Source organism: Bombyx mori, chromosome 4 (genome assembly GCF_030269925.1).
Source record: "Bombyx mori chromosome 4, ASM3026992v2".
Taxonomy (NCBI): domain Eukaryota; kingdom Metazoa; phylum Arthropoda; class Insecta; order Lepidoptera; family Bombycidae; genus Bombyx; species Bombyx mori.
The window spans coordinates 10,817,233-10,837,160 of NC_085110.1; the positions used below are offsets into that span (position 1 = coordinate 10,817,233).

The 19,928-nt window shown below is 36.9% G+C and overlaps 2 protein-coding genes across 3 annotated transcripts; one reads left to right on the forward strand and one right to left on the reverse strand.

The window, feature by feature from the left end:
* Window positions 1-8,865: 8,865 nt before the first annotated feature.
* LOC101746351 (protein enabled homolog) lies at window positions 8,866-16,095 on the reverse strand. Of its 2 annotated transcripts, none has more exons than XM_004930963.5 (4): window positions 15,194-16,095; window positions 13,803-14,000; window positions 13,312-13,512; window positions 8,866-12,908 (listed from the first exon to the last, which is right to left on the reverse strand). In XM_004930963.5, the coding sequence occupies exons 1-4, from the start codon at window positions 15,827-15,829 to the stop codon at window positions 12,411-12,413; spliced, it is 1,533 nt and encodes a 510-aa protein (XP_004931020.2). In that variant the 5' UTR covers window positions 15,830-16,095; the 3' UTR covers window positions 8,866-12,410. The 2 variants fall into 2 exon arrangements, with proteins under 2 accessions (XP_004931020.2, XP_037866475.1); XM_038010547.2 differs by having other exon boundaries at window positions 13,803-14,012.
* Window positions 16,096-17,738: 1,643 nt separating this feature from the next.
* LOC101746211 (probable 26S proteasome non-ATPase regulatory subunit 3) lies at window positions 17,739-19,531 on the forward strand. Its single transcript, XM_004930962.3, has one exon. The coding sequence runs from the start codon at window positions 17,946-17,948 to the stop codon at window positions 19,428-19,430; it is 1,485 nt and encodes a 494-aa protein (XP_004931019.1). The 5' UTR covers window positions 17,739-17,945; the 3' UTR covers window positions 19,431-19,531.
* Window positions 19,532-19,928: the final 397 nt, after the last annotated feature.

The following is a 19,928-nucleotide window of genomic DNA, read 5'->3' on the forward strand; positions in this document are numbered from 1 at the left end:
TCGTTTTTGTTCCGGTAGTATACGGTGTTCCTGTCTTAATTTCAAATTTCGTAACAAGGTGACACTCTGCAAAACTTACATATATTCTGTCATTATCTATGCGAGTGTAGTGTTCACTTACCCGGCCCGCATGCACATACCTAGGCGGCACTGAAAATTTCGGGAATTAACGAAGTGACACAACATTACTATTTAAAAATGTATTTATTGCTTTTCGAAGTATTCTCCGCGAAATTTGACACATTTTTCCATACGATGGAACCAATCATTGAAGCAACCATTCCATTCGGAAGTTGGGGTCTCCAAAATTGCCGTTTTGTAGGCGTCCACAGCTTCTTCAGGTGATGAAAATCTCTGTCCACGCAATTTATTCTTTATTTTAGGGAAAGTATAGAAATCATTAGGGCTTAGGTCGGGGCTGTACGGCGGATGGTCTAATAATTCTATATTTTCTTGCTCTAAAAACTCTTTTGTTCTGTGCGCGGTGTGAGAACTCGCATTGTCGTGATGATGCGGCGGTTGCAGTTCTCTTTACGGAATTCAGAAACTACCTGTGGCAAACAAATGCTAGGATACCATTCTGCATTAACCGTTCTTTGTCCCTCAAGAGGAATTATCGTAACATGGCCGGTTTTGGAGACATACGTGGCCACCATTTTTTTTGCAACACTCCGTGAACGAACAATTTTTGTTGGCTTTAACTCATTTTCGAACACCCAAACTCGTGACTGGTTTTTTGTTTCGGGTTCGTACGCGTATATCCAGGATTCGTCACCTGATACAATGTTGTATACAGCATTTGAGGATCCTGCGTGGAATCTTTCGAGAGTTCTGACGCACCAAGTAACGCGAGCCGCTTTTTGCTCTTCACAGAGCGAATGCGGTATCCATCGGGAAAACAACTTTTTTACACCTAATTGTTCATGCAAGATTATTTGTATTTGACTCATGCCAATGTCTAAAGTTACCTGAATTTTGCGGTATGTCACATGTCGATCTTCCTCAATCAGCTTACGCACAGCATCAACGTTTTCTTGGGTGACAGCAGTTTTCGGACGACCTTGACGGGGATCATCACTGAGCTTGACACGTCCACGTTGAAACTCAGCAAACCAGCGATAAATTGTGGTTTTGGATGGGGCTTCATCACCAAATGCAGAAATCATCCGGTCAACACACTGTTTTTGTGTTAAACCACTTCGAAAGTCATAATAAATCATCGCTCTTGAATTTTCTCGAGTCAATTCCATTTTCTCAACGACTAAACAAGTTTGACAAAACCTCGTGACAAGACCGAGAATCTTTTTTTAAATAAATAAATGGTATTCGATTTTTAAAACCAAGGAGTTTTCAATTAAAAAGATTTTAATATGACAGGAACAGTGGAAATATTCCATTCCCGATACTTTTAGTGCAGCCCTCGGTTGCCAGAAGTATAGTTAAGTTTATAAGTCGTTAGCGTACGTGGTTGCACTGAGGACAGAACCAGTCTCCCTCGGGCACCACGAACAGCACTCGTAATAATATAATCTTTCTAGGTCATCTATTCCCATTTCTGCAGGATAACCGTTGGAGCACCGTGATATGTGAGGAATATTGATCTTCACGACGACTTAAACCTAGAACCAATATGTAAGTATCTTAAGAAAGCGTCAGACGGCTCCTATGAAAAAGCGACGCAATAACAAAACAAAACATATCTTCTCGGATCTTCTGGATCCTTTCTCGATGCTTTTAGGCTCTTCGAGCACCGGTCACCGTCCTCATCGAACTCGACGATTACGATATACATATATACTATATAGAGTTCAACGAGCGAACTAACACTTAGCCACAAAGCATTTAGTTTCTCGCCGGATCTTCTGAATACGTCGGGATTCCGTTCCGGTGGTAGGTTCAGTGAAGCACTGCTCTTACTAGGATCAGCTGGTGAGCTCACCTACCAGTCCGCGCGAAGTTAGAATAGTTTGTGGAAATTAAATTCATAAAATATACATTTTATAATGTTATAAAGATTTGTTCATAAAAATGTAAAAATATACGTTGTTTTTTTTTCCTAAACCATACTTCATTTAAATTCAAACTTATTGATGGGAAAGTGAAGAGGGAAGTTATGCGAGTTTTTTATTTTGTTAGTTTAATGTTTCTTCAATGCTTAAATGAGTAATAGTGGTGGTTTATTACTGTTAAGCATTAGGTACGTGAAAGTGGACAAATATGGGATAATTAAACATGATATGGTCTCAATGAGCTCCAATAACTATACCAATCGAGCTGTACCAAGTAAAATAAAGGAAAAACGATTACATCACTTTAAAAAAATTGTTTTATGGAGCAAAAAAGCGAGGACAATTTTCCACTAATTAATAAAAGCAAAGTAAGTAAAAAGCGTTTATCAAGCAGTTGCGAGCGTTCTGCAGTTTAATTAAATTTTTAATTTATTGTGAAGACGACCGCGTGTGGCGGGCACAACACTCGCAATTTGCTCTTTATCTTTTTATCTAATACTTGCCTATACACAACTTGTACTTGTACTTGAAATTGTAGGTATTTAATACATAGCTGATGTGTCAAATGAACTTATTATTTTGTAACACACAATTTGCCTTTTGAGATTTTTTTATTATTATAGTATGGTGTCTTGTGAGCCGGCACCGGTATGTACCATCGCTCTGCCTATTTCTGCCGCAATGCAGTAATGCATTACTACTTAAAGGATCTGGCAGTCATTGTACTATAGAACTTAGATTTAGAACTCACGTCTCAAAGTGGATTGCACCATTTATGATCACAATGCAGACATACAGAGATGGGTTGAGGTAGCCAGAGCTTGATCACGTTCACCAGTAATTACGCGCATTATACCTAGTTCTCGCGGGTTTAAACCTTATTACACAACGCTATACCTTTAACGTGGAAGTCATTCGTGAGCATATGTTAATTACGTTTTTGTTTCGAAAAAATAGTACAGGCCTGCGGGATTTGAAAGTGGCAAGAGGCCGGAACTCAGTTACCCATTAAAGTCATTAACAAAATATAACTTACATATACTTCACGGTAGGCAGCGGCTTGGCTCTGCCCCTGGCATTGCTGAAGTCCATGGGCGACGATAACCACTCACCATCAGGCGGGCCGTATGCTCGTCTGCCTACAAGGGCAATAAAAAAAGAAAAAAAAACTTTTAATATTCAAATATTAATATCAAATACTCGTGCTTCAGTACAATTGACATCACAACGTAACATTCCCAGTTTCGAACCTGTCGTTTATTGAAAGGAACACGTACGCGATATCGGTTATGTTGTTTAGGTGACTGAACAGACGTTATTCACACAAAGTTACATAAATCAGATCAAGAGGCACTTCATTATGCATACGGCATTGGACTACGTTCGAATCGCTGAAATGTTTCCCTAAGTTAAGCATGATGGTATGTAATTGATTATGGAATGATTGATTGAGTGCGATATGTGACAGACTATTTAATTAATCAAATTCGGATAATGCCGGGACAACATACTCCGAAAACTATGAAAGTTCAGGCATAAGGTCATAAATTAAATTTACCCATTAAACCATTTATCGATCGTGATTTTTTTAAGCAATCGTATCTTGTCTATTTTAAAACATACAGTATAATAAATCTAATATTTGACAATTTACCTACCGATATTGATGTATCGATATTGTTGAGCGATGTATTATTGTATTATTATTGTATTACACGATGTTATTCCTACACCGTGGAAGTCAATCGTGAATATTTGTTAAGTACATATTTCATCAGAAAAATTGGTAGCCGCCTACGGGATTCGAACACCGTTGAATCGCTAGATACAAATGCACCGGACGTCTTATCCTTTAGATCACGACTTATTTGGGCTTTGTATTTGGATAAGTATATAAGTATTTGGATAAATCTATACACGGGCTTATTTTTTTTATTGCCCTTGTAGGCAGACGAGCATACGGCCCACCTGGTGAGTGGTTACCGTCGCCCATGGACTTCAGCAATGCCAGGGGCAGAGCCATGCCGCTGCCTACCGCTTAATACTCTCCACAAGCCTCGTTTGAAGAAGGACATGTCATAGCGCTCGGGAAACACCGTGGAGGGGAGCTCATTCCATAGCCGGATGGTACGTGGCAAAAAAGACCTCTGGAAACGCACTGTGGATGACCGCAGTGGCTCCAGGTAGTATGGATGAATTCTACTCCGATGGCGGGCGGTGCGATGGTAAAAACGAGATGCCGGTATCATCACGAACAATTCCTCAGAGCACTCAAAGCTTAATAAAGTCGTTCCTGATTAATACACATGGCATTTCTGAACAGCTCTGATAACGGTAGACTCAATCGATCTGTCATCGATTACATGACACGATGTTTTAACGAAAATAAATATGAACTTTCTAAAGCTGTGCTTGTGGAGTAAGACAAGGCGGCTTGTCATCGCCAAGCCTTTTTAATTTATACATTGACCACCTAATCGGTGGGTTCAGCAATGCCAGTGTCAGCTGCTCCATTGATGGTGTGTTTAACATCAGTTATGCAGGCAACATGGTGTTGCTGAGTCCATCGATTAGGGCTCTCAGAAAACTGATCGGGATATGCGAGCGCTATGCGATAGAACATGGGCTCGTCAAAGATATTCCCCGGTCGCCGCCGACCCATTTGGCTTTATTCGCCGACGACACGACTGTTTACTATTCTAGTAGAAATAAGTCCCTAATCGCGAAAAAGCTTCAGAGCGCAGCCCTAGCCCTAGGACAGTGGTTCTGAAAATGGCGCATTGACATCAACCCAGCGAAAAGTACTGCGGTGCTATTTCAGAGGGGAAGCTTCACACGGATTTCCTTCCGGATTAGGAGGAGGAATCTCACACCCCCGATTACTCTCTTTAGACAACCCATACCCTGGGCCAGGAAGGTCAAGTACCTGGGCGTTACCCTGGATGCATCGATGACATTCCGCCCGCATATAAAATCAGTCCGTGACCGTGCCGCGTTTATTCTCGGTAGACTCTACCCCATGATCTGTAAGCGGAGTAAAATGTGCCTTCGGAACAAGGTGACACTTTACAAAACTTGCATAAGGCCCGTCATGACTTACGCGAGTGTGGTGTTCGCTCACGCGGCCCGCACACACATAGACACCCTCCAATCTCTACAATCCCGCTTTTGCAGGTTAGCCGTCGGAGCTCCGTGGTTCGTGAGGAACGTTGACCTACATGACAACCTGGGCCTCGAATCTATCCAGAAATACATGAAGTCAGCGTCGGAACGGTACTTCGATAAGGCTATGCGTCATGATAATCGCCTTATCGTTGCCGCCGCTGACTACTCCCCGAATCCTGATCACGCAGGAGCCAGTCACCGTCGACACCCTAGACACGTCCTTACGGATCCATCAGATCCAATAACCTTTGCATTAGACGCCTTCAGCTCTAACACTAGGAGCAGGCTTAGGGACCTCGGTAGCCGTACTCGTCGAACTCGACAAAGAGTTCGCCGTGCAACCTAACCCATGAATCAAAGTTCTCAAAAAAAAAGTTTATTTAAAGCCTATTGACAGCGTAGCCGAGCTGCGTGAACGAATTTCTCAAGCTGCTGAGGACATCAACTCTCGAGGATATGCCCGACTAATAACTAGATCTTTTTTAATAAGACGTAGGGCGTGTATTGAGGCTGATCGTAAACAATTTGAACATTTATTGTAATAAAAAATGTTATTTCCCTATCTGACTTTTATTCCAATAAACTTAAACTAAATTAAGTAAAGTTTTACATTATTTTATTAATTTTACTTACTTTTATTGACTTTGGTAAAAGTGGCGTCACTATCTGTCTCGGTCGCTCATGGCAAACATGTCCACTATCCATCTCTCACATCAATAAAAAACATTTGAATAAAAAACCTTTGAACTGAGTAAAATGGGTTAGCAAAAATCAGGTTACTCGAGGTTTTAATTTTTTTACTAGTTTTTTTTTTAGTATGAAACTAACAAGTATTGTACCATTTTACAATCCTGATTAAATGCGCGAACTTTTAATGGCACTTGCCAAGTCACTTTAGTACGTTTTTTAAAGGAGGGCCTTTCAAAGTCGACATATTTTGAAAATCTTACATTCATAGTTTAACAAAAAGAATGATTCCGAATTCTAGAAAACTTGGGGCAGTTGTGTCTTTATTTTTGACTTTAGTTCTATTAATGGTTATTTAGGGTTACCTACGTTTCCAAAGCTTAAATGAACAAAAATAATAAAAATTAACCACAATAACCGAAAAATGGGTACAGTTTGACCAAATTTCTAGGTTTTTCTTAAACGCCCATAATTTCCAAACTACATGGGATAGTTTTTTTTCTGATTTTTCTCATGATGGTTACAATCAATCCTGTCACCCCGTTTCGGCTTTACGTTGAATTCTGGGACACCCTTTATAAAACCATAAAAAGCGAGCTCATGGTATTTAAATCAGGCAGACAGACCTATGAAACTGTCCCACCAGTCACACCCAGCGACAGCTTCCTTAAGCAAGTGTTGCAATTCAAGTATCTGGGTCACTCGGTCACTGAGACGCTCGCAGACGACGTAGACATGGAAAAGGAGCTCAGGGCGTTGTCAATCAGGGGTAATATGCTGGCCCGTATGTTCGCGCGGTGTACTGCAGAAGTGAAAGTTATTCTTTTCACTGTCAGTCTTATTGCACGTGCAGCCTATGCGTTAAATACACCAAGATGTAGGTAGAATACTCTGCTTATCCAATATAATAACAATTTCAGAGCGCTGATGTGTCTGCTACGTCATTGCGGTGCGTCGGGGATGTTTGCGGATCCGCGAATAGATAGCTTCCTAGCAATTATTCGTAAGCGAATCGCTTTCCAAATTCACCGCGTGCGTGGTAATCGCAGTAGTTACCTGCGGCTGTTCGCCTCGCAGATGGATCTGGACTGCAAATAATGCAAACACTGCACAAATGTGCATGTTGGGCATGTTCCACGGGGAGTGCTCTAAGTAATTGTTTGAGATTATCCCATCATCTCGTTTTTTCCATCGCACCGCCCGCCACCGGAGTAGAGTTCATCCATAGTATCTAGAAGCACTATTTTCAACCACATTGTGGTTCCAGAGATCTTTTCTGCCACGTAGCATCCGGCTTCGGAACAAGCTCCGCTGTATGATGTTTCCCGAGCGCTATGGCATGTCCTTCAAACGAGGCTTGCGGAGATTATTTAGCCGTGTCCCTGGCATTGCATGTATGTTCTTCAATATTTATTTTTGTTACAGTTACGATATTTAAAAATCGATAACTTTGATTTTCGATATCTCGGCTCAAATGATTTTCCGACATCAGCGACTTCACCTCTAAATGGGCGGTAACAGTCCCATTCATACGTCTCGGTTTCAGTGAAGCCCCTTAAAAAGTTCGTATAGTAATCGGCACGAGTGATTAGCTCTCGACAAAAGAGTGGGGGGCCGTCTGAGCATCGTACACTTACGGTCAAAATAAATGGCTCACTCATATGTTTATTAGATTTTTTATAATTAAATTAACTTCGTTCAATTTGGGATTCAAAAATTAGTAATAATATAATAGTTTTGTCCGGGGCTTCGTTCGTATTATAGTCAGAAATAGCTCTATTTTTAACAGACTCCAAAAGGTTATCAATTCGTTCTATATAAATTCTAAAGTCTAAGTATATTAATTATAAAATAGATAGATTAAATTATAGATTAAATAAATAGATATTTAGGTAAGTACGAGTATGCTTATGTTTTTAAATTATACTAGAACATACATGAAATAAAAAAATATTCTGTTAAGCACTTCATTCCATCATAAATGACACACCATCCATCACATCACTTTCTACAAAATGGCTTGTACTAGGAACTTCATCTTCATCATCATTTTGTGTCATTATCGAAATCATCTGCATATTCGGTATGCGATTTCCGATCTTCATCATTATCACAGTCATCATCACCAACATGAATAATAAATTCTTCAGTTAACATGTCCACCATATGATCACTTGTCCTATATTGCTCTTCTATTTTATTCACTTTTTGGCACAGTTTATTTCAATCAGTGGCAGCCATCAAATTAACTTTTTCTTTGATTAAGTCGGTCACGGGTTTAAAGCTCCAAACTAACGTCCTTTCTGCTAACATGAAAGTACAGATAGTTTACGGTTAGTTAAAAATTCTAAATCATTGAATTGATGTTCCTTTTTTAATTTTATCAGTATTATTGGCTACTTTACTACTTACCTGACACTATATAAATTTCCATTTTGAGAATAAAGTTTAAAATATTACGTTATTAGAATATTATAATAATACTAAGTTGATAGACCTATTGAGGTTCGCGGGAATCCGCTGGATGCAGGAAGCACAGGACCGATATTTGTGGCGAGCCTTTGGGGAGGCCTATGTCCAGTAGTATACGTCTGTGGGCTGATTAGAAGAAGACGAAGATAAAAAATGTGTGGCTAATAAAATTGGACGAAAGTGTAGTTTGCTGCAATTATGCGCTTGCAAAACACAGAGATCCAATCTCAACTGACGGCGTGTGAGGCGACGCAGGAAGATTTAATCACCTAATAAATACGGCTGGCACCCCCGTTCTTGCCTCGTTCCCAAACAAGACCGAAAAATGGACTTCTGCGCATGTCAAGGTTAGACCTCAAGACTCATGCCGATTACTATACCCACTACGGTTCTCCAACCCACAACGAACAATAATTTTATTAAATGGCACGAAACAAAAGGTGTAAGTTATCTTTTTTATTTATAATAGATTAAAAAACATTTCCACTATTCACAGCAATGCACTCTGAAACAACAACAAAAAAAAACACAATTTGGATTTAAATTGTTTTATTGATCAGGAAGCAAATGATTCACAGCATTGGTGGGATACAGAGTTCTGACAATACTGGGCCGAAACATTCATTTTCCTGAATACAAATTTCTCACTAGCAGACGGTACAACAGCTTAGTACAAGTACCCATTTACAAAGAAACCAAAAACACAAGGTATACAACCGTTAATACAATAAGCTGTAAGAATAATAAAGTTTATTTAGTAAAGCGAGTTTCTGTTTCATATTTTATTTATAAACTACACAAATTACTAAATCACAATATCTAATTATGTCAAAAAATTCATTATCACATTTATGTAACATTCTGTACAAAGTAAAAAAATACCTTCATACTCCTAGTACAAAGCGAAGCTGCACATACGAGCAACAATATTTTGATACTTTATAACTCATATTGCATCTGTGGGTATAGTTAAAAAATAATACATAATTGTTTCATTCCGATTAAAACGTAGATTGCTTGCGTTTGAGCACACGAAAAAGAATCCTTGAATATCACACTTGATACTATGATATGCAGCACATAACTCTATTCCATATTGCATAAGTAGTGTCACAATGAGGCTACACTTAATAGGCGACCTTATTTAATTACGATAGTTTTTTTTTCTATGTTTAATCTATAATAATGTAAGTCATGTCAAACTTCACGTTAATATTACGATAATATAAAAAAAACACAATATCTACGTTATGTGGACATACAACCTTCGACAGGAAATTGATACTAATCGCAAGACACGGTGATCATTTACAGGGAACTATAATTAGACCCAATCTCGTGCTAAGACATAATTTCCGCATTTAATATAATAAATAGCAGATCGTCATTTCTGTCATCGGTTCGTGCCTTTAAACACTTAACAAAGATCCATTTACGGCTTACGCGGTTGATGGACGCACTTAAATAAAATTATAATTGGCAAGTTACATAAATACAAATCGGCCACAGTGGCAACACCCAGTACCCACCCACGCATGACCCATTCGTTTATTTAAAACTTTTTCCGTTTTCATATAATTATGCGAAAACAATATACAACCCCAAAATAAGAACTAAAAAAAAACTGGGATTTTGAAATGCAATTTTGTGATTTGTGACGGTGATCTTAAAAAAAAACTATCGATTATACTTGGGGACACTCAAATAATGACAATTTAATTAATTTACAAATATATAATCAATCTCTAAACAGTAACTAATTTAATATAAAACCGAATTATTTACAAAATATGAACACATCCATTCTGACGTGTAAACTCTCTTACATGGTTGTAAATACTTACAATGACTATCATATAAATATTACGAGCATTTTGCATTATCTGTGAGCTTGATCAAAACAATCCATTATCCTTATTCATTTAAACTCATCACTGTCGAACAAAATCAAGGGTAGTCATAAAACTTTCGACTTTTACAGTCCAATTGTAAGATTTGAAACGATTTTAACTGTTAAATAACATAAAAACTGTTGAGTTGACAAGGCCTCTTCATATGCATATTTTTTATTCAGAGGCCTACCTTTATGAATCAGTCTTAAAATAATCACTCTCTGATTGATTCACTTGAAAAACGTTTGGTCAAACAAGGATTAAAAAAAATAGGGATATAAAGTCAAATATACAAAAACAGAATTTTAGGGAATTCCACAAAATTATACATCGAAGCAAATATAAACTAAAACATTAATTTAAAAGTATCTACTACAATAACTCCCCTATGACTATTCCTAATCTATGTATTTAAGAATATTTTCACACCAATTACTGTACCAATTTGTACTAACATGAGTCGCTATGTACTAAATATGTTGCTCAAAATATTGCCATGCAATAACGTTTCGACAATTATTATATTATTATAAATGGATTAAAAAACAGTTAAGAATATACAAATTGGTCCAATCTAACGAAAAGCCTTAGAAGTTATGGTGTGCACTTTATTTTTTATTTAGTTTTTTAGGCAATGAAATGTTTCTGTTACAAGTACTATTTTGTATGAAAGGATTTAGTAGTATAATAAACATATCCTTTCAATGACTAGTAAAACGAAAAGACAATCCAATTTGAAATTGGCCGCACTTTTTTCTTGCTGCCAATTAAATCTTAAATTGATGTAGGGTGAGCCAAATGAAAATTTAAATGTTCATTCAAAAAGTTAATATTGTCATGTTTTTTTTTGTTTTTTTTTTGTTATATATTTTTTTTAAATAATATGTCCTTAAACTTTATAATACGATATCGCATTCCGGAGAACATTTTAATACTATAGTAGCGTATCACTAAGTATTTAACAGGAAAAAGTTTGAGTAGCATTTAATCACCGATTAATAGTAACTAACTTAGATTGCTTTCATAATAAGTCACAGGTGTTTTAAAATAGTTGCAATTTTACAATAACTATTTATCACATTGCTAATTATTTATTGTTCTAAGCTCACTAATTAACGATGCGAATAAATTAAATATTTAAGTCATCATTATTTATTATTAGTCGAAATTATTCGGTTATTGAAACTTGCACTTTATGGCACTTCCACATTTGAGAATAATTGCAAACAAGTTATTTTGTCTATATGAACCATTAAGTTCAGCAAGTAGCATTAGATATACTAACTTAATTCGAGGCACTGTTTTGGGCTAATAATTACTCATATGAAATATATTTTATTATATAAATTAAACCCTGTTCAAAGAACGGCATTACGAGATATCGAAAGTAGTCAACTCATATCCCATTTTTCGAAACCTAAGATGGAATTCCCTCAAAATTCTACACTCCGTTAAGGTTCAATTTGAATAACGCGTAATTGCACTTTCAACGTATAGTTAAAATTTCCGTGAAATTCTATTTTAACGATAGGTACTCAGTTTTATTTTGTTCAGAATATAGTAAAACTGTTCCTTTTTTCCCGCCACCAGAAACACTTGGCTTTTGCGATGTTATTCTGGCTATTATGTAATATTATTTTCGTCAAGGACATACACTCAATTTTTCAAAACAGAAGGAAAAATAACACTCCGAATCATTTACGAATTATAAATAAATTACCATCCTACACCTCAAACACGCATAAAGTTTACGACGGAAGTAAATCATTTAATGACTTACAAGCGTTTAAACTAGTCATAATGTTCCATAAAAGCCATTTACATTTCTACATAAATGTTCTGGAATGTACTATAGAACTAAACCCGGACTGAAAGTGCAATTGCCTTCACGCAAATACGAGGACCTCCATAGTCAAATTCTAAGTAGACAATATGATATCCATCAACATTTTATGTTTTGTACATTATGATTTTTTTGTTTGGATTTTCAAGGATCAGAGCAGCACCGGGTACAAGCAGCGCACGTGCAGACCGATTCAGGTCGTTATTTACAATTTTGAGACCTGACACTTTGGTACTAACTGAGAATATCGGCCGACGCGCGACCCGATGCGGTGGGCGCGGTCATCGCGATGGTCGCGGCAGTCGCGGTCGGCGGCTCGAGTCCGCAGCAGTCGAGACTCACCTATTTCTCCGTCGACTCCGGCGGAGCACCACCAAAGTCTAACTGATATCCACCTGCCCTCGTCATCTCTTCCATGCTCGGCTCTTTACATTCGTGTCCTGCGTGACCTGCAGCGCCGCAGTTCCAGCAGGAAAGTTTCGGCGGCGCGTATAAGACCGGCACAAATCCAGCGTAAGGAGTGGGGGCCGGGTACGGAGGGGGTTCGCCGTTCGCGAAGGGGGGCGGCGGCGGGCGGTAGGCAGGTGGAGGGGTGGGGAAGGCGTAGGGTCTCGGATACTGCAGATAAGAAACGGGCGGCGCGGAAGGAGCACCGCGACGTAGCGACAGAGCGGGAGTGTCGGGAGGAGACGAAGCCGCACTGGAGCCACTGTCTGATGACGATCGTGTGGGGGGGCAATATGCTGTCGCTCTTCTTCGAACTCCGTTCAACTTTTCTAAAGACCTGTACTGATGAATTCCGAGTTCTCGTAATCTCTCATCACCTATATTGTGTCGCATCTGAAAAACATTTTTGGAAATTGTTATCAAAACGACTTTCATATAAATCCAAAAAGAAATATTAATTTAAGGTCCAAATAGACTAGCATGTAAGACACCAGGTGATGTTATATCAATCATGCATTATAGTATGAAGGAATTATTTTATAACAATTGAAATGTCGACCTAATATGTCAACATGGATAAGAGCATTTACATTGTCATGTCAAGGAACAAAAGTTCATTTAAGTACATTCATGATTCTAAACTAAAAATAAGCCGCTGAAAAGCACAGATATTTATTTAACGAAATAGTCTCAAATACAAGAAGTATAATACAATATTTCTTCCTATAATACCCTTCTTTTCTAACTTTTCAAATTTGAATAAGACTAGAGTGCCAGGAAATGCAACAACATTTACCTCTGCAATAGCCAGGTTTTCAAAGTTGGTAGATATTTGTAGGGGGGTCGGTTCGGGAGGGCCAGATGTGACAGACTGTAGTGGCGGCGATCGGTCACGAGATAGTCTTCGACGAGAGTGTGGCGATGTTGCCCGACTGTCACCTGGTGAAGAAACTAAGGGAGATGTTGGAGCAGCAGCAGCTGGAGGATAATTTATTACCTGGAAAGAGAAACAGTAACTATTAAATTTTTTTATTGAATTAAACTAATTTGTTGATTTTTATTTGTTTATTGGTTTAAAATTGAAGTTTTATCCTTATTCAATCAAAGCAAATAATTTTTTTTGTTTTTAGTAAAACTACTAGGTTCTTACTTCCAAGTGAAATTTGACTTACATGTTATATTGAAAAAGAGCTTATGTGTTCTACATGCAGATGCAAGCTCCAACTTTTGGTAGCATCCTTTTTAATAGTTATTACATTTTTTATACATTTTATATTACATATTTACCTCTAGGGGCTGGTTTAAGGCTGAGACAATGATGTTCGTAGGCCAGGCATGTTGTCCCATGTAATCTCCAATATTATGATATTGTGGTATAGGTATTCCGGGTGGTGGATGTGGTACCTCACTCAAAATTGGTACAACACCAGTTCCACCAAGTACAGGCTGTGTATTTAATTCAGACACTACATCTGCGTTTTGGGCCTGAAAGAAACACTAACAATATTTATACAAAATGATTTTTTTTCATTAACGTATAGTTGGCACCATCTGAAACCAAATTGATTATCTAGTGTAATTTTTTTTAGCAAAAATTCAATGAAGAGTATTTGTTCCTTTTACTAAAGTAAATTATTTTAGCTTATAATCATACGGTAAACTTGGTACAGTACATACAAAATGTTTGAATTCTATTATACAACAAAAAGTCGAGAGGCTGACTGCTCTTTAAAAATAATGAAAATTGTAATTAATATATGTAACCAATGTCTACTTGAAAAGTAATTTTGTAGTGCTTTTGTAATATTATGTCCATTTTTTTATAATAATTTAACAAATCATATAATATTATATCAGCATGTTTATCAACTTCTTAATATATACTTGTTTAATAAATTCATAGCTAGCAATTATATTGACAATAAATACATTTAAATAATTATAAAAAGTTAGTTTTGATAATGAATGATTTTTGATGAAAGATGATTCACTTCAGCGACTTTGAAAATCACAAATTCTCATTTTTTATGAACTACTGCAATTATATATTTTTTTTTTAGTTTTATGGTCATATAGGTATACTAATAAGAAAAGACAAAACAGTTTAATACCATTTTCTCTTCTGTTTGTTAACCTTTTTTTGTATTAATTGAAGAACTGGTGTTATTAAAAATAAAGATTATTATTTCCATTTATAAAGGATACAATGTGGGAAAAATGAATAAAAAATTAATACATCAAATTAATCTAATGGCATCAGTGATTAAGACTTAATATTGACTACTGTGTGAACATATTTAAATATTACTGATCAATTAATCTACTTAAGCTTTTTCCTTCCTTTCTTTTTTTTGTGTTTTAATTGTATTTCTATTTATTTTTTTAGTTCATTTTTGTCACTGAACAATACTTTCTTTTCTTAATTATTTCTTTATTACCTATAAATTATATCCAAGCTAAAAGTAAAGTAATATTTAAAAAGGAAATAAATAAAAAATTAACCTTACTAAAATGTCATCTGTACTTCAACATTTAGATAGATAGTAATTGTCATGGTTGAATGTGGAATATTTGTTATTACTTTATTTATATAAAAAACATTGCAAAGTGAACTATACGATAATAATCGTATAGTTCGCTTTGCAATAAAGTAAAATAAATATTAAAAATAAACTGACCTGCACCCCAGGTGTTTTGACAAACATCAAACCTGGTGGTGGAGCCATGTTTGATAAGGATGGTGGTGGAACTGTGATATTGGAGGTGATATTGGACTGTGTATGGCCACCACTCACTGGCACTACATTTATGTGTTCTTGCTGTTCTGGATATTGCATTCGTTGATCTTCCAATTTTAATTTTTCCAAAATGTCACCAAAATGTGATTTCTGATCAAATGTGAAGGCTGGGTGATGTAGTGCCATTGTATACAACAATAAAATTTCTTCGAGTAAATCTCCATATAAGCCCTTCAATAGGCCACTTTGTTCCAAACTGACCATGGCATTGTACAGAGTTGTAGCACACGCGAAATTACAAGATCGTAATAACGACACATATAAAGCCATTTTTCGTCGTGTTCTAGGGTCTGCATTTGCTCCTCCTATGTCCGCAGCCAGATCTGTAGGATTGTTAGCTCTCAGTTCGGCACCACGCAACTCCTGAAAGTCCCGCTTACCGAGCTCTTCTAGGTACGTGCCGATGAAGCGCAATTCGAATGGTAAACACATATTTAACAGTGTACACATTGCATCTATGCGTTTATAGCTTTCCAATTCTTTAAACCATGATACCACGTCCTCTTTGCAAACCATTTCCAGAACACATTGAAATTTTATGTGAAGAATCAACCGGTCTCCTGCAGCCGTAGCGCGTCCTTTTTCTATAATTTTTGGCACACGCAATCTCCACAATATTGTGATGGTTGTAATCCAAATATATTCAACTGTAACATTAGTAAAATATAATTTTATCAGTATTTTCCAAGTAGAGTATTGGTTAAGCAACTACGAGCAATGCTAGTAGTTTTGTCTTGTCTTTAATCTATGGAATAGAAAAGGCAAAGACAAAAGCATGCCGTTTAACGGATGTTTCCATTATTGAAATATCTACGTCAACCTCTAAGCTTTAGGGTGCATTTTATGTAAAATAATCACTTATTTTTTGGTTGCTGAAAAATAATCAGTATTGATATGTGAAAAAACCCTGAAATCGATTTGTTCTAAATTTATCGACTATATTTATGAAAATGAAAAGGTTTAATACTTTTTGTAGATTACTTTGAGTATAATTCAACATAGTTTTTTAATATAATATTTTATTTACATAATGGTTAATATGGTTATAGGTCAAATATATTCAAAAAAATATACTTTTATAATAGTTCATCAATTCGGTACAAATGAGGACCATATTAACTGATTGTATGATACAATACGATAATAATGATTATGTTCCATTGAAGAGGATAAGATTTTATAATAAGATTTTATAATAAACTATTTCAATAATTTTTAATAATATTAAGTGTGAGTACTTTCAAAATGTAAGTATAAAATTACTATTTCCCCTATTTTATGAATCAAAAGTTAACAAAAAGCTATCAACATATTTAATAGGTACATATATAATTCTTAATACGCTTATAGACGTGTTCAATAGACTAACTAACACACCTCCGAACTTGGTTCATACTTGTACTATATTTGACTGAATATCGAGTGTTATCAATGATTGAAAAAGCATTGGTTATGTAAGCGTTAACTTTCAATAATGGGGCGAAAACTTGTTCAGATGGTAGGGATGTTTGCATGTTAACTCCACACTGTTTTTGTTACTATTTAATCTATTACTATTTGATAAGTATTTAAAACACAATCAATTCAATTGTGGTTCAACTGTAACTGTCACAGTGTTTTGTATTTATTAAATAATGGTTTTCAGCTCGAACTCATGCGCATCCATTTTAATTTTTTTTACACTAAGTCTCCACCGGTTGCCACTTTTTGTAGCTGGTAAGCAACTAAAAAAATGCCAGAATAAGATATTGCCAGAATAATGCCAAAATAGATATATTCTAGTGACCTCGAGGGGTCATACTAGATTCACCGAACGAGTAGGTGAACTCACAGGGCTCTACCCTGGTGTCGTTGCTAACACTAGCCCTAGCAAAAGCAAGCTACGCAGACTCTACCACCGGATCGGAAATGCGACCCACTAAGAAGACCTAGCGAAAAACTTAGTGGGCCGTACTGTTGGTTAATTGACTCGCCGAATCCTTCGTGTTCAAGCAGCGAGTTCAACGAGAACGGTGACCGGTACATGTGGTACATAAAAGCACCGATAGCGGATCTGGAGGATCCGAAATGACGTGTTTTGGGCGATGTTGACTGTTTACCATGTTGGTAACGAACTATTCGTCGCACCATAATTATTCTTCGGGGCGTAAAGTAGAAGAAAAATAAATTGTAGAATTATTAAAATGTGTAATATTCCAAAAAATATTGTTTCTATTCTAGTTCTCTAAAAAGATACTTGAACGGTTCGATGTAATAGAACAGACGAGCTCATATCCACAATGAGGAAAACCATTTTGTATCCCATTTATTACAGTAAATAAAAACAAATCATAAAAAAAATTGAAAAGAAAAGAGGTCAGATGGTTGTACAGTAGCAATTGATGCATATTTTTAACCGTTTCTGCTGACCTTATTATTTCACATTCCAGCTGGCAACATTACCAACATTACGACAAAGTTACTCACTCAAGACTTGGCCTAAAGGTATCAGGCCATATCCTCCAAAAAAAAAAAGACAAAGTTACTCGGCATTTTTGATTATTGTGACAGATTGCATTTTACTAAAATTTGTAGATTGATTTCGTTCATTCTCATATTCACATTGTTTTGAAAAATATCAGTTATATATACAATGGCTCCAGTGGAAGATGTTGAAATGAAAAATGTGGAAAGTCCTGCAGCTGTTAGTGACGTTGAGACAGCGGATGTAAAGAAAGATGCTGATGTACTAGCTGTTCAGGATCTACGAGAACACATCAGACAAATCGATAAAGCTGTTACTTCGAAAGAACCTAGATTCGCTATGCGTGTACTTAGAGCACTGCCGAGCACTCGCAGGAAGTTAAACGGTAACGTTCTGCGAGCTATTATCAATCAGATTTATCCCGCTAGTGCTGAGAAAGAAACCATACTATCTTTTGTGGAAAATCCTCTCCCTGGTGCCGTAGAAATAGAAGCTCCCAGGTCACGAAGCGCCCCTAAGCAGCCAGTGCCCGAAGTGGATACATATTTGCATCTCCTTGTGCTGTTACGTTTGTTGGATACAAACAAACTTGAAGAAGCCACAGAATGCTCTCAGCAACTAATGACAAAAGTTACTACTCAAAATCGAAGAACCCTTGACTTGATTGCTGCAAAATGCTATTTTTATCACTCAAGAGTGTTTGAACTAACTAACAAGTTGGATGTGATCAGAGGTCTCTTACATGCCCGACTTCGTACATCAACATTGAGAAATGACTATGAAGGTCAAGCTGTTATTATCAACTGCCTGTTGAGAAATTACTTGCACTACTCTTTGTATGATCAAGCCGATAAATTAGTAAGTAAGTCAGTTTTTCCTGAAAATGCCAGCAACAATGAGTGGGCAAGATTTCTGTACTACCTTGGCAGAATAAAAGCAGCAAGGTTAGAATACAGTGATGCACACAAACATCTAGTGCAGGCTTTAAGAAAAGCTCCCCAAACAGCTGCTGTTGGATTCCGTCAAACGGTCCAAAAATTAGCAATTGTAGTGGAATTGCTATTAGGTGATATACCGGAGCGAGTGATTTTCCGTCAAGCTCCACTTCGTAAAGCATTAGCTCCATATTTCCAGCTCACCCAAGCTGTGCGTCTTGGAAACTTGCAAAGATTTGGTGAAGTATTGGAGAATTATGGGCCACAGTTCCGAAATGATCACACATTTACATTGATCCTTCGTCTTAGACAGAATGTTATTAAGACTGCTATTCGTTCAATTGGATTGTCCTATTCTCGCATATCACCAAAAGATATAGCTCGCAAATTAGGGCTTGACTCTGCTGAAGATGCAGAATTCATTGTTGCTAAGGCAATCAGAGATGGAGTGATTGAGGCAACATTAGACCCTGTAAAGGGCTACATGAGTAATAAAGAAAGCTCAGATATTTATTGTACTAGAGAGCCACAGTTAGCCTTTCATCAGCGGATTTCATTTTGCCTAGATTTACACAACCAAAGTGTTAAGGCAATGAGATATCCACCAAAATCATACGGAAAAGAATTGGAAAGTGCTGAGGAACGCCGTGAAAGAGAACAGCAAGATCTGGAACTTGCCAAAGAAATGGCAGAGGAAGATGATGATGGTTTCCCATGAACTATCTTATAAAATTTTATATTACAACATTTTGTGTATTAGATTTCAATTAACACTGTTTGGAATTGTAAAAATAATGAGTCAATAAAATTAAAGCTAAATATTTTTTTATTGTGTCCATTAAAACTCCTCTAAGGCTATTTTTTAGTTTAGCTTGAAATTTTTCAAATGACATACATTTTTTGACTTCTAATGAAGCTTGGCACTGTTACAAATCGTCTTGTACCACCGCCCTGCCTATTTCTGCCGTGAAGCAGTAATGCGTTTCGGTTTGAAGGGCGGGGCAGCCGTTGTAACTATACTGAGACCTTAAAACTGATATCTCAAGGTGGGTGGCGCATTTACTTCGTAGATGTCTATGGGCTCCAGTAACCACTTAACACCAGGTGAGCTCGTCCAACCATCTAAGCAATTAAAAAAAAAAGACTCGTTTGAAGAAAGAAATGTCATAACGCTGGGGAAACACCGTGAAGGAGAGTTCATTCCATAGTCGGATGT

What these genes read in the sequence shown, in the direction of transcription:
- LOC101746351 (XM_038010547.2), bottom strand. Translation starts at nt 15,829, where the DNA reads ATGGTTTGCAAAGAGGACGTGGTATCATGGTTTAAAGAATTGGAAAGC. An exon ending in TCAAAACACCTGGGGTGCAG is followed by an intron (nt 14,013 to 15,193) that starts GTCAGTTTATTT and finishes AAATATTGTTAG; the next exon opens with TGTTTCTTTCAGGCCCAAAA. An exon ending in CCTTAAACCAGCCCCTAGAG is followed by an intron (nt 13,513 to 13,802) that starts GTAAATATGTAA and finishes TTCTCTTTCCAG; the next exon opens with GTAATAAATTATCCTCCAGC.
- LOC101746211 (XM_004930962.3), top strand. Translation starts at nt 17,946, where the DNA reads ATGGCTCCAGTGGAAGATGTTGAAATGAAAAATGTGGAAAGTCCTGCA.